We start from the raw sequence: 13,421 nt of genomic DNA on the forward strand, positions 1-13,421 counted from the left end.
GACACCATTATCGTGACCAACCGCGTTCCGTGACACACGCGTATCGCATCTCATCCTCATCGTCCCTCCCATTCCTCACCCCACAATGGCCACCAACGGCTCCGTCCCCCGCCACGAAGAGTACCAATACCTTGACCTCGTCCGACGAGTCATCGACACCGGCGAGCCCCGCGCAGACCGCACCGGCACCGGCACCCTCGCCCTCTTCGCGCCCCCCAACCTCCGCTTCTCGCTCGCCGACGGCACGCTCCCCCTCCTCACCACGAAGCTCACGCGGCGCCGCGCCATCATCGAGGAGCTCCTCTGGTTCGTCAGCGGCTCGACCGACTCGTCCGTTCTCCGCGCCAAGGGCATCCCCATCTGGGACGGCAACGGCTCAAAGGCGTTCCTCGAGAGCCGCGGGCTTGGGCATAGGAGGGAGGGCGATCTCGGCCCGGTGTATGGGTTCCAGTGGCGTTTCTTTGGCGCGCGGTATGTCGACTGCGAGACGGACTACGCGGCGGTGCGCGCGCAGGCCGCGCGGGACGCCGAGGCACGGAACGTCGCGGCGGGGGCGGGTTCAGGTGAAGACGAGGGCGACGCGCGCGCACGCGCGATGCAGAACAACGCGGAGCGCATCGTCGACCAGCTCGCAGAGTGCATCCACAAGATCAAACACAGCCCGACCGACCGGCGCATCATCCTCTCCGCATGGAACCCCAAAGACATCCCCGACATGGCCCTCCCGCCGTGCCACATGATGTGCCAGTTCTACGTGCACACCCCCGCCCCCTCCTCGTCACCGAACACGAAACCAAAGCTATCATGCCTGATGTACCAGCGCTCCGCTGACCTCGGGCTCGGCGTCCCCTTCAACATCGCCTCCTACGCCCTCCTCACACACATGGTCGCGCACGTCACCGGCACAACCGCGCACGAGCTCGTCATCCAGCTCGGCGACGCGCACGTGTACAAGGACCACGTCGACGCGCTCGAGCGGCAGCTCGACCCCGCGCGCACGCCGCTGCCCTTCCCGAAGCTCGTGCTCAGCCCGAACGTGACGGACATCGACGGGTTCAGGTACGAGGACTTTAAGGTTGTGGGGTATGAGCATCGCGGGGAGATCAAGATGAAGATGAGCGTGTAGGTGGCTTCCATGGAGGGGGACTTGTGGGGGTTGATTGTACTGTACGTTGCCTACGGACCGTGTATCCCCATACTTTGTATAGACATCGAGTAATAGTAATACCAGCAGCAGCACAGAATGATACCGCCTGCTTCATCTTGTATTCTGCACGACCAGAGTAACCCGACAGCCCGCCTTGTGCCGAAGCATCATACAAATATCGTTGTTCAAAACACGATCATACATCTATGCAGGTAATATACACAATATTTCTCCTTATACACGAAGAGCAAAACACAAAGACAAAACACCATTCTAACAAACCAGATCACCCAACCCTCAACTTCAAAGATTACTCTTCCTCTCACTCTCAAGCCTCTTCGCCTCCATCTCCTCCCTCGACACCAGCCTCGCCCCGCCCTGCGCCTCCTCCCTAGCCTTCTGATTATCCCCGGCCCTCCCACTCCCGCTCACATTGGCATTGGCGTTGGCATTAGCACCATCCTTCTCCTCGCGCCACGTACACTGATCCCGCCCCTGCGCGCGCCACTGCGCATTGAGCGTGTCGATCAGCTCCTTCGCCACGCGCTCGAGCACCATACGGTCCTGGTGCGAGCCTATCAGCGAGATGTACACGCCCGACTGCAGCACGGGGTAGGAGCCTATCCGGATGGGCGCGTGCTGCTGCGACTGCGACTGTGAGGAGGGGGAGGGGGAGGAGAGGGAGGCGTGCAGGGATGTGAGGATGGGTGCGATTGTGGATTCGGGGAGGCTGTGCACAACGGGTTCGTTATGAAGATGACGTTACACGTGCGCTTCTTCGTGGAGGGATGCTTACGGTGTAAAGACCTGCACTCTATACGGCCGCTCTTCAGGCGGCGGAAGCGGGAGGAACTGGGGCAAGTTATCGAGCATCTTCTGGAAGAGCGACGGGATGCCGGGGAAGACGTGCAGCTTGCCCGCCAAACGCACAACAGGCTAATCAATCACCAGCGCTCAGTGAGCAACAATGAGATGAAGCAAGCGGAGGATGCTCACGACAAAGATATCGCTGCTCACGAAGAGCACCTCCGCGTTGGCAGGGAACAGCGCCATGCGCCTCCGCGCCGTCTTCTGTTCCTCCGACTGCTGCGAGACCCAGCGCCGGTGCTTCGACGTCTCGTCCATCCGTCGGAGCGTCTCGTCGTGGTACGCGAGGTCCTGGCCAAAGGCTTTGGCGAGCGAGGCGTAGGTTATATCTGTTCATACGGTCGAGGTGAGGGGTTTATTTGTGTGCACAGAGAAGGGTGTCAATGGGTGAGGAAGCCGGAGACACGCGGTGAGAAGTTGATTGTATCGTGCGTGCGGAGATAGATAGATAGTAGAGGGATAAGCAGAGCACCAGCGACAGTGGGCAGACTACGCACCATCGTGGGTCGGCCCTATGCCGCCGGACGTGATGACCAGGTCGTGATTTTGCACGAGCCTCTTGGCTGCTTCCGCACTGCGCGCCATTGCATCCGACGCATGATGTCACACGACCGCGGATACAAAACCACCACCCAAGACCACGGAGGTCAGCCAAAGGACGACACCAAAAGCAATAGCGGGCGGGACGTACATCTCAGCCTCGTCGTCCGCGATGACCTCTATGCGCTTCCTGGGTTGAACGCAGGGTCAGCCTCCCGCCGCTGTGGCATGCGAACCGGCATAGCTGCGATGATGGCGAGACACATACAGCTCCACGCCCCACTCAAAGCACCACCGCGCGAAGTAGTTCGAGTTCCTGTCGAGCGTCTTGCCGTTCAGGATCTCGTCGCTGTCGTGTCACGTTGTGTTGTGTTCATACAGCCCAGCAAGAGAAGAAAGCGGTCAACCTTCACAAAGCCGCCACAAAGGAAGGTCAGCATACCCAATAATGAGCGCCGCAGCAGTCTTGATGCACCTCCCGCCCAACAATGGATTAGGAGGCACAGGCGACAGCTCGAAATTGTACTCCCTAAACACGGGCGTCGGCGTCTTTGGCGGACTCGGTGGTACGGTGCTTCCAGAGGACATGTGTCTGAGACTTGAACGTTCTGAACCTATGACTATTCTGCGCGTTGAAGCTGCCCTAAGCAGCAGAGACTGTGATACAAGGGGTGTCCGGAGAGGAGGGGGGACGCGGGTGGGACTGTTGCAGAGGATGCGGGTGGCCGTGCGGGGGAGCATAGAGGGGACGTGAGAGTGCGCGATTGACAGGCACAACAACAACTCATGAGGTGGGCAATCGGTGGCTGTGCTGCTCTGGGGAAAAGTGATGTCGAGGGGCTAGAACGTTTCCGTCAGAATCACCGTAACTTCCACCAGCGCATCTGGACTTGTCAAACAACCTCGAGCCGGCGTCTGAGCCAGCTTACCACCCATGCCTATCGCGATGATTCGTATTACTGGCCCAAGTGCCGCTGCTAACACCACCCCCGCCCCTCGTGCCGCTGGTGCGCCTTTTGATGCTGATGACGCAGAAATCATTCTACGCACATCCGACGGCGTTGACTTTCGAGTCCACAAGTCCATCCTTTCCGTAGCTTCTTCCGTGTTCAGAGACATGCTATCTATTCCCCAACCGTCGTCTCCCTCCGACGATTCGCACTTGGTGCCCCTAACCGAGAGCAGCAAAACCCTGAACACTCTTCTCCTCTTCTGCTATCCCGTACCCGATCCAGAGATAGAAACGCTCTCGGATATGCGTCTTGTGCTGGAAGCAGCCAGGAAATACGATCTCTCGTTCATCTTCCAGTCGGCATTCAAACAGCTCTCAGCTCGCTTTTTAGATGAGAACCCGCTGGGCGTCTACTGTATTGCCTGTCACTACGGTTGGAAGTCGGAGGCAGTCAAAGCGGCGAGACGTACCCTCGATCTCGGCTCTCTTGCACAGTCCAACTCTGCCCACGCTGAAGAACTATCAATGATCACCGGGTTGCAATATCACAGCCTAGTCCTTTACCATACAGCTTGTGGCCTGGTTCCCAAAGAAATCGCCCGTCAAACGTATTGGCTACCATTCTTTCGAGAATTCACTCCGCGATGTAAGACTTGCGGAGAGAGGAGATCGGTTCCAGGTTACGATTACTTTCTTCCACTTTGGCTTACCGAAGCGCTCGACAACATCAGCGCCGAATTCGAGAAGGTTCCATCCATCAAAGCTATTAATAAGGACGATCATCTCGCGACGGCTTTACGAACCGTCGATAAGTGTAAAACATGTGGTGGCCGCACAGCAGACGAAACTATATGGACAACGATCAACGCGTTTATTGACAAGATAAATAAAGCAGTGGACGAGGTAACTTTTTATGCGGCCTATCGACTTTGGTTATTTTAGCTTAAAACGTACCCACTAGGTTGAACTCAACTTCAACTAGATCGTCTCTGAGGCCGAGGACTCGGAATCAGGAGGCTGGAAAGTAGACTCCATCAGAGCACTCAATTGCATTAGGGTTTTGATGTCTTGCAACTGGGGGCACTCAACGTACAACCTCGAGTACTTCTCCTTGTGATACGAGAATTATATGAATTGTACGATACTCAGCCTCCAGAATATTTGAGACTGGTGACTGTGTCTAAAGCACGGATCATTTTAACACCTGGCTTTGCTATGTACGAGGCTTCAGACAACGTCCGCCACGGGTCACTCATTCATGCAACAACAACGCCTCGCCGAGCGGGGATGGCGGGAGCTGTCAATGTCTCGGCTGGTATTTGCCGCCGTCACCTCGTAATATTGAGCTTTGATGGCCGTTCACACTGTCGCGCTCTCGGAAGTATCCAACCTTTCCCTTTCACCACCATTGTCTCCCGCGGTTGTACCTGTGGTACGTCCTCACAAGACCGCGTTCTAAGACCTTGATCGCGCAAGCGACAGTTCTGACCGCGCATGACAATCTAGTAGCAAACTATACCCGGTGGACCTCCGCTGTCAGTGCTCGACATGTTCTGGCCATTCCAAACAAGCGCTCCTCGCACCTATGGCAGCCCTGGCATCACCATTCGTACCTCTGATGGCCGTGTTATGTCATTCCCGGATCCCACATATCTGTTTGGCTCTGCCCCCTTCTTCAGTGACATGCTGTCCTCAGCCACCGATGGCTGGGTGGACGTAACCCTCACGGAGAACCAGCACGACTTCCTTCGATTCGTCTACCTCGCGAGGGCTCCGCAGCTTTTTGCAGAACACTACATAGACAAGACAGCAGAATTGTGCTTCTTCGCTGACTCAGCCAAGGAGTACAAAGTGCCGGGCGCGATCCAAGCGCTCTCAGACATGCTCACGTCGCCGCGTTTCCTGGAGAAGAACGCCTTCCGCGCTTACTGCATCGCGTGCCGCTACGGCTGGGAGCAGGTCGCGCGGAAGGCGGCACGGCACACCTTCCACTTTGGCCCGCTCGTCACACCCGGAATTGCCCAGCCCGAAGATCTCGCTCTCATCTCCGGAGTCTCGTACCACAGCCTGCTCCTTTATCATGAGGCGTGTCGCGCGACGACGAGAGAGATATCTAGCCACGATTTGTCTAACTGCGCAAAGTATGAGGTCCAGAAATTCCCTCGGTGCTCTAAATGCGGAGGGAGGAGGATATACCAGACACAGAACATGACTCTGCCTGCTTGGCTTACTGGGCTACTTATTGATGTCAGTCTCGAGGTCGAAGGAATCCCACCAGACGCACCTGTCTCCAAGCCGCAACACGTCAAGAATGCCCTACAGACTGCCGCAAGGTGTAGTATGTGCTCTAAAAAGGTGTTCAGTGTGACGGTGGAGCGCATGATAGACGCGTTTTTCTCGCAGCTTCAACGAGAGCTATCTGCGGTTTGTTCCTAACAGTCTGATCTGCGTACCGTTTATCTCATGATATTTTCAGGTTATGCTGGCGTTTGAGTAACCCATAGTACAACCTTTGACTTCACCTTTTAATAAGGCTGCGAACGCGTAATGATTTTCCAACTCGATTCAAGGCTACGAACGCACCTCGCGTTTAAGATATTCTAAATTCTGGCTGTCGCACTTGGTGCATGAAGAAGTCATATCGCAAAAAGACGCCAAAGCCGATATTTCGATTATGAGATGACCAAGTATTATGCGTCTAATGAACATGTTTGGAGACGGAGTTGCATAAGAACCACCTGTACAAATCCTCCAATCGCGGGAACAAAATAAATAGAACAGAATACTATCATCTTGACCACTGAACTGGTTTTAGCAAACCAGTGCGGAGAATCATGCATCCTATCTTGTAAGACGGCCAGTAGGATAGCATCGTTGGCGACCTGCCAAGCCATCATCCATCCTCGCTCAGACTTTGTGCTCGACTGCTCCGTGAAATTAGTTACGAAGTAGATAACAAGATACTGAATCGCGGCAACCAGAATCACAACAGAAAGAAGTCGAGTGTCCGTGGGATCATTCAATTCGGGTGTGTCTGCTTCATACCCTTCTTCGTCCTTCAAATGCACGTTACTTTCTGCGGGGAGGATGATATTGAGTGTTACGCCTCCCGGATCTGGCATGTTAGACTCAGTGCACAAGTTCAAGGCGAAGCTGCGATGAAGACAAATTGCGAGGAACCGCTGAAGTAGGCTGATTGGCCTGGCCTCTTTATCTGTCAGCGAGGGTAAGTGCCAGATGCCCATTGAACCTTTTTTGTTAAAACTTGGAACCCTTACCCCACCGGTATATATCTGTCAACCTTGGCCTATGTCGCGAGGTCACACTGTCTATCAGACCCACTTATCAACATTCAACACTGTCAGTGAACTCGAAGTTATTATCGCTCGCAGTAACTGTCCATACCTGAGATACTATTCCGCGCATCCATCGGGTCCGTGATGACTACGCGCTTGACGCCTTCTTCTCTGACTGCTTTCATCTTGACCATAAACGAATACTCTGCGAGTTCTGTATCTTTCGGCTCCTTCGGCGTGCCGACCTCGCCCGAAAACTTCTTTGCCTTCTCGGGTCCCATTCGACCAATAGCTTCTGCCAATATAGAAGTCTTGATGACAAACGCACACGGATACTCTCCAGTGAAGTACCCGGTAAAGAGGTTGACAACCGACTGCATCAAATAAGGTATGACGGATAGTCCGTATGCAGCATAGCCAAAAACATCTACTTGATTTTCAGCAGCTTGGTATAGGGTGAAAGACGCAAACATAATTTGTGCAATGGAGATGACAACCTTGATCCAGCTGGTCTTGTTACATGTTATGGTGGTGTCACCACTCAAGTCCAGGTGTCTTTGATCCCTAAGGTCGGCAAAAGCTAGCTCGTAGCCTGGAGGAAGATCGCGCACTGGCAAGCTACCATGAATGTCGAGGTGTTTTGTGTCTGGTTGAGTGTCAGCGTCTCCTCTATCTTTTAAGAAGTTAGCACAAGGATATCTCGCGAACGCAATGGGACATACACAAGGCTAATAGTGCGGGATGCCACATGCGACGCTCTTGATAATCGTATTTCCTATCCCTGATCTCGATGTGTGCATCTTGAATTATTTCACTTTCCTGGTCGAACTGGAAAAATTCTTCTTTCCTACGACATAAACATATAATAAAAATCAAGATGAAAAAGAGGATATACTACTTACGATAAGTATGACAGTCCCTTGTTGACCCTGATACAGACCTCTTCCTCTTTGTCAGCCTGAGGTTCCCAGCTCTGGCTTCTCTTTACAAAAAGTATAGCACCTCGAGCGAGGGTCTTCTCCAGATCCGTATCATGACACTTAGCGTAGCGGTACAGCAACAAAAGCGACTTCATCATTCCTGCAAAAGGCAATAAAGTGCACACGGAAATATAGAGAAATTGCGCCCGCCATTGGCCACCAGCGGTGGAGGGGACAGTCATGGCATGGCTGATATAGTTGGTAACAAAGAAGATGACGATATTGATGGGGGTGATGGTTTTGCAGGAAGCTTTCACCGACAGCGCATCGACAGGAGCGGCGGCGGCAATGGTGGCGAAAGAGAAAATAAAAAGAAGTGCGCGATGGAAGGACAATCTGTGCATTAGGGTGTGTGGTGCGTGGTAAAAGTAAGCAATGGTGAATTGATGCTTAACGTTGGACGCTGTCGAGCTAAAATACCCCAGGAATGTGAACACAGCATACTACTCACGCAAGGGCGCAGTGATCGGAACACTCGGTCAGATGACTCATCTGAGGAAATCTGTGCTCGGGCCCCTTTGCGCAAACACTTTGATTATCTTGTCCGAGTCTCCAAGTATAAACATGATAATAATATCTTTGCACGATACACACATTTAGACAATGAGCGCCGATTATGGGCATGGGAATCATCGTGCTCCAAAACCTTGGTGTAAGCTGGATTTTTTCCTGTTTGGCCTAGTATTGGACCGAATGAATGTGTAGTGTCAAGAAATTGAGGGGAAAGGCAGTCTAAGTGGGATCCCCCAGACTTGTCGGACGCTACGTCCCTCGAGTGCTCATCTGAGGCTATCCGGAGTATGCCGAACAGCGTTCTCACGACCGAGTGGAGCCAAACGCCGGTTTCTTCAACTTGTTTTCAACACGTTTCAACTTGAACTTGAGCACTTGAGAAGCTCTTCCTGTGGCCTCTGTCGCAATTAACGTAAAATCGATCGATGACACATTTTTTGACTCTAGACCTGGGCCAGGTGTCATCAGATGCCGTTCCGAGAACGAAGCTAACGCGGTAGTTGACACGCTCGCGCATACGTGTTCAACCGAGTCACCAACCCACCATGATGAACGTTTCTTTCGCGACGCGTCACGACGGATCCGACGTCTGTTCTTCCTCTTGCGTCGCGTTTTTGATCTCTTCTGCTCTTACGTCAATCCACGCTGTGGTACTTCTCACTGCCACGACGTTATGTCTCAGCGCACGCGCCTACGTCGCACATCCTACCTCTTGCTTATCGCTGTCACTTTGCTGACGCTCTTATGTTTATGTCCTCATGGAGCTTTTGCTACAGAAAGCCAAGAAGATCCGTATGGCCCCATCGTTGGCATAAGTACGTTCAAGGACTCTACTATCCGTAATGTAGGACTGACAAGCAACGCTTTTGTGCAGACTTGGGATCGGTGTAAGTTGGAATTGTTTGAACATATTTTCTCCTCTGACGACCACCATGTTTAGAAATTCGCGGATAGCGTAAGATGACTAATTTCACTCTTCTTAACTCAAAGCCTAAACCTTCTGACGTTGATTAGGGTGTTCCGTGATGGTGAAGTCGAAATGATCGACACAATCCCGTCACTCTCGCCAAACGCGTACCCACAACCTCTTGACGTACGCTGCAGCTGTTCATCAGCTTCTCTTTTCGTCTGATTCTTTCTCTCAGGTGATGCGCGAAGAAGCCATCTCCCAACTTTTCCAAAACCTGAAGGAACGCGCCGATGCTTACCTTGGGGACAATGTCACCCACACTGTCGTCACCATTCCCGAACGTACGTCCACAGACGCTCCGTCATGCTATCCCCGCTTACACAATACCAAGGCTACGGCAATGCTGAGCGCCAAGCCATCAAGTCAGCTGCCAAAATCGCGGGGCTAGAAGCTCTCCGGATCGTCAACGAGCCCGTAGCGGTGGTACATGCCCATGGGCTGAACGAAGTCTACGAAGACATGAAGGTTCTGATCTTTGACTTCGGAGGGGTGACGTGCGACGTCACTTTGCTCTCGATAGAGGACGGAGTCTCCGAGACCCTCGCTTCTGCTAGTGACAGCAGCATCGGAGGAGAGCGTATCACTGACAGACTCGTCGAGAGGTTGGTCTCGGCGTACGAGATAGAGATAGGCGCATTGGTGCCCACGGATGACTCGGAAGATATCTCGAAACTCAGGCGGTATGTTGAGCAAGCGAAGCGTTTCGTGTCGCAGAGGTTCGCGTGGCAGGAAATCCACGAGATTCCTACATTCGAAGGAGAAGACGGGTATATTACTCAGTGGCTGCTCGAGAGTTTAAGTGAAGATCTATTCGCGCATTCAATTGACCTCGTGGATCAAGTTCTCGAGGATGCGAACGTAACGAAGGAAGAGGTGGACAAGGTAAGCACGCCCCGTTATCAATACGGGCCATAAGAGGCCCTGATTTTACTCTACAGATCATTCTCGCCGGAGGGTCATCGCGTATTGCCAAAGTCCAGGATCTCCTCCAAGAACACTTCGCCAAAGAGCCAACCATTGATATCAATCCTGAGAAAGCCGCCGTCCGCGGTGCCGCTATCTACGGGAACAAACTACGATTTGTGCAACCAGACGCGTGCTGCTGCTGCGACTGGCCATTGTGGCCACATCAGCTGGGCATAGAGACTTGCGATGGGATTGTCAAGTACATCCCCGTCCTCCCTGTGGTGCCCTTTCGTAGGACATACAAGTACGTCTGATATCTACCTTTGCACGTTGCGCGCTAACTCGTGTCAGCTTTTCAACATTCAAGGATGATCAAACCTCGGTACGGATCGGGGTGTACTCCGGCGAGCGCCCATATGCGAAAGACAACCTTCTTATCGAGTCTTTCGAGCTGAAAGGAATAGCGCCCGCTCCGCGCGGTGTATCGCAAATAGAGGTGACATTCGAGATAGACAGCGATTTTTATCTTCAGGTGTCCGCACTCGATAGAGCGACGTGAGTCCAATTTCGCCGTGGATCTTCGTCCAGAAAATGACTTTGAAAAAAGCAATAGGTCAGCTTCTGTTGGTTTGTCAGTCAACGATAATGTTTGGTCCTCGGATGACCATAACCGCATCGTCAAACAGGCGGAATTTCTCACCAAAGAAGAAGCCGAGATTGTCATAAGCGGAGATTACTGTTTGCCATCTGGCGATGTCAGTAATGGTATGCACCGCCCATCGGCTCGTGATGAACTATGATACAGAACTCAAAATGTCTAGCTAGTGTGAAAGTGGGGCATTCTACAAGTCTACAGCATACATCTATCATTTCATAAGCGATACTCATTACAGCTTTGCGGACTGCTGAGCATCGATACTTGCTCCCGCCACGGATCGTGCCGTTAGTAAGGGTCGCCCGTATTCGTGCTGAAGGAAATCTACGACCAAGTTTGCTAGCAAGTCACGCAGTAAGCACTTCAAGTTGGACTTTAGATCTGAGAAAGCATACCCAACACATCTGGGGCTTCTTGGGGAACCTAGTCAAAGCTGCTATTAGCTAGGTGAACCATGTAATGGATATTGAATAAAACAAACCATATGGTCGATGCCTTCAAGCAGGACGTTTGAAGCGTTGACAGACCTCCGCCAGACCATTTCTGCCGCAACTTTGCGGCCTCCTGTGCGTGCGCTATCCGCGCTCATGATCCAGTGGAGCCTCACCGATGGCGGTATAGAGGCCATAAGTTCCCATGTCTCGAACTGGATCCTTCGTTCCATCAACGTAGCTGCTTCCTAGATTCCCGGAGCCGAATCAGCGAAGGAAGTGCGAAACCTATGACAAGGACGGACCTGGTAAGGGTGCATTTTGAGACGAACAGTGCCGTGAGTGGTCGGGCTGAGCGCATGCTCGATGTATTCGTCTACTGCCTGTTGACTCCAGCGCCGGTAGTACCGGCTAGACCTTATCGAGGACTCGGCTTCTTCCCTGTCCAACGTTAGTTCTGAGTGTACATAGATACATGGCTGAATGTCCCACCATGAGCTCCATTCGCACTGGCGCTTGATGCAGAGTGCCTCGGCTCGGCGGTGACCAAAGCCTTCTGGCATGTACTCAGGGATGGACACAGACTCAACGAGCACCAGTGAGGAGAACAGCTTCGGCATTTCGAGCGCGGGAAAGACCCTAGGTGTAGCAATGCGATGTCAGTTGAATCTCGATACAGAGGACGGGAGCAGCCCACACGCAGGATGCACCAAGAGAGTGGCCAACACAGACTAGGGTCCGGTTGCGGAAGCCGTATTCTCGCCGACGAGCCGCTTCCTTGTCCGATACCCGCGGCAGGTTCACCCCGCATTGCTCTTGACCAAATTCATCAGGTAAGTAGTTGAGCAGAAAGTTGGCTGTATCACGTCCGTAGTCAGCAGCGTCAACTAGTATGCGTTCGTTAGATCATGCACTCATGAGGTCAATGTAAGACGTACAAATTTCTCCTTGATTGTGCTCGTTGATAAGCCCAGCATCCCCATGCTGAACCATTTCTAGCGACCATATCTCGTCGATTGACACGGAAGATCCACGCTCAAGAGACCTGGATAGATCGGATAGGAAGGGTTCCCAAGACTTATAATGCCATTAAGCGCGTTCAAGTGCTTTCTATGTCCTACTCACCTCCTTGTGTAATCCAATTCCATGTAACAGGAGCAGTGTGACGGGTCGGCCAGAAGACCGCTGACAAGTTGGCCTGTAACATTTCACTGTGCTGAACAAGACTTCTTCGCGAGGTGGAATCGAGAGCGTCTCCTGTTCCTGGGCCTCCTTGAGTGCGACCAAACGTTGGAAATCTGCCTCTGCGCGTGCAGAGTGCGCTGCCTTGGTCTGGTGGAGAGGCGGCGGGACCCACTTTGAAGACGGTGCGCGAGGATACGCGGCAGGAAGAACGTGTGTGGACACAAAATATCCAGGAAGGGAGGAGAGGAATGATGATCTCAACGAATCGCTAAGCAGAGGCAACGGCGGATAGTCGCAAGCTGACACGGGAGGAGGAACCAGAGGCATCATCTCACGTCTTGGTGACACGGACTGCCATAGATGAGGAGTATCTGGGATCGGGATGGTGTTCCGCATGATGTGGGTGCAGAAAAAGGTATTGGCCTTGCTTATATCCGTCAGCGAATACAGCTCGCAAAGTTCTCATGTTTAGAACGGTTAGAATGCAGTACCTTCATTCCGCTAAGTGAAAATAACCGCTGTCATGACCACTCTGCGGCCGCTACCGGTCTCGTAACAGCTCCCGCTCAGTCTCTGAATCTCCTGAACCTTGTGAGAACGACCCCTTCGGCAGCTCGCAACGTGCAAAGAAGGTCCTGCGAGATGATAGGCTGGAAGCGCTACCTGCTGCATGTTGACATGAAGATACAGCAGCTAGTTCACGTTTAAAGTGTTAGATTCAACGCTTGTAGCAGTACTAAGTAGTGCTGTGTGAAAAACTCGTGTGCGTGAGAAACGGCTGCACATAGACTTGGGGGTGCTCGTTGCTCCCGTTAGCTGCATAGATCGCCTCCTCTTTCCGACCGTACAGGCTACATACGCCTAGATCCTTTGCCAAACCGCAGAAATGTCAACCAACAATAGACCCACCGTCTTGTCCTCGATTGCCAATCTCGTGAGTAATCGACTCGCTTGTGATTCGCGCCACCAATACCTGTAT

The 13,421-nt window shown here is 52.8% G+C and overlaps 7 protein-coding genes across 7 annotated transcripts; 4 read left to right on the top strand and 3 right to left on the bottom strand.

The window, feature by feature from the left end:
• Nucleotides 1–82: 82 nt before the first annotated feature.
• Nucleotides 83–1,250, top strand: CONPUDRAFT_106381 (thymidylate synthase; the record flags this gene model as incomplete). The annotated part of the gene is made up of 2 exons (XM_007771883.1): nt 83–502; nt 614–1,250. The coding sequence occupies 2 exons, from the start codon at nt 86–88 to the stop codon at nt 1,124–1,126; spliced, it is 930 nt and encodes a 309-aa protein (XP_007770073.1). The 3' UTR covers nt 1,127–1,250.
• Nucleotides 1,251–1,334: 84 nt separating this feature from the next.
• On the bottom strand, nt 1,335–3,258 carry CONPUDRAFT_166430 (Molybdopterin binding protein). The gene is made up of 7 exons (XM_007771884.1): nt 2,997–3,258; nt 2,823–2,903; nt 2,706–2,744; nt 2,512–2,588; nt 2,144–2,343; nt 1,944–2,083; nt 1,335–1,877 (listed from the first exon to the last, which is right to left on the bottom strand). The coding sequence occupies exons 1-7, from the start codon at nt 3,140–3,142 to the stop codon at nt 1,451–1,453; spliced, it is 1,110 nt and encodes a 369-aa protein (XP_007770074.1). The 5' UTR covers nt 3,143–3,258; the 3' UTR covers nt 1,335–1,450.
• Nucleotides 3,259–3,500: 242 nt separating this feature from the next.
• On the top strand, nt 3,501–4,597 carry CONPUDRAFT_126135 (uncharacterized protein; the record flags this gene model as incomplete). The annotated part of the gene is made up of 2 exons (XM_007771885.1): nt 3,501–4,409; nt 4,468–4,597. The coding sequence occupies 2 exons, from the start codon at nt 3,501–3,503 to the stop codon at nt 4,486–4,488; spliced, it is 930 nt and encodes a 309-aa protein (XP_007770075.1). The 3' UTR covers nt 4,489–4,597.
• Nucleotides 4,598–4,857: 260 nt separating this feature from the next.
• Nucleotides 4,858–6,114, top strand: CONPUDRAFT_166432 (uncharacterized protein; the record flags this gene model as incomplete). Its single annotated transcript, XM_007771886.1, has 3 exons — nt 4,858–4,938; nt 5,016–5,930; nt 5,983–6,114. 3 exons carry the CDS (start codon nt 4,858–4,860, stop codon nt 6,001–6,003), a joined length of 1,017 nt encoding a protein of 338 aa, XP_007770076.1. The 3' UTR covers nt 6,004–6,114.
• Nucleotides 6,115–6,838: 724 nt separating this feature from the next.
• On the bottom strand, nt 6,839–8,126 carry CONPUDRAFT_74074 (uncharacterized protein; the record flags this gene model as incomplete). Its single annotated transcript, XM_007771632.1, has 5 exons — nt 6,839–6,864; nt 6,912–7,475; nt 7,525–7,649; nt 7,705–7,882; nt 7,943–8,126. 5 exons carry the CDS (start codon nt 8,124–8,126, stop codon nt 6,839–6,841), a joined length of 1,077 nt encoding a protein of 358 aa, XP_007769822.1.
• A 575-nt stretch (nt 8,127–8,701) lies between these two features.
• CONPUDRAFT_144899 (HSP70-domain-containing protein) lies at nt 8,702–10,730 on the top strand (the record flags this gene model as incomplete). The annotated part of the gene is made up of 8 exons (XM_007771887.1): nt 8,702–9,110; nt 9,170–9,182; nt 9,236–9,250; nt 9,310–9,388; nt 9,441–9,546; nt 9,597–10,147; nt 10,204–10,475; nt 10,523–10,730. Exons 1-8 carry the CDS (start codon nt 8,969–8,971, stop codon nt 10,728–10,730), a joined length of 1,386 nt encoding a protein of 461 aa, XP_007770077.1. The 5' UTR covers nt 8,702–8,968.
• Nucleotides 10,731–11,005: 275 nt separating this feature from the next.
• CONPUDRAFT_83042 (alpha beta-hydrolase) lies at nt 11,006–12,827 on the bottom strand. The gene is made up of 8 exons (XM_007771888.1): nt 12,383–12,827; nt 12,196–12,334; nt 11,955–12,144; nt 11,750–11,896; nt 11,563–11,698; nt 11,308–11,505; nt 11,222–11,249; nt 11,006–11,165 (listed from the first exon to the last, which is right to left on the bottom strand). The coding sequence occupies exons 1-8, from the start codon at nt 12,770–12,772 to the stop codon at nt 11,059–11,061; spliced, it is 1,335 nt and encodes a 444-aa protein (XP_007770078.1). The 5' UTR covers nt 12,773–12,827; the 3' UTR covers nt 11,006–11,058.
• Nucleotides 12,828–13,421: the final 594 nt, after the last annotated feature.

Source organism: Coniophora puteana (genome assembly GCF_000271625.1).
Source record: "Coniophora puteana RWD-64-598 SS2 unplaced genomic scaffold CONPUscaffold_8, whole genome shotgun sequence".
Taxonomy (NCBI): Eukaryota; Fungi; Basidiomycota; class Agaricomycetes; order Boletales; family Coniophoraceae; genus Coniophora; species Coniophora puteana.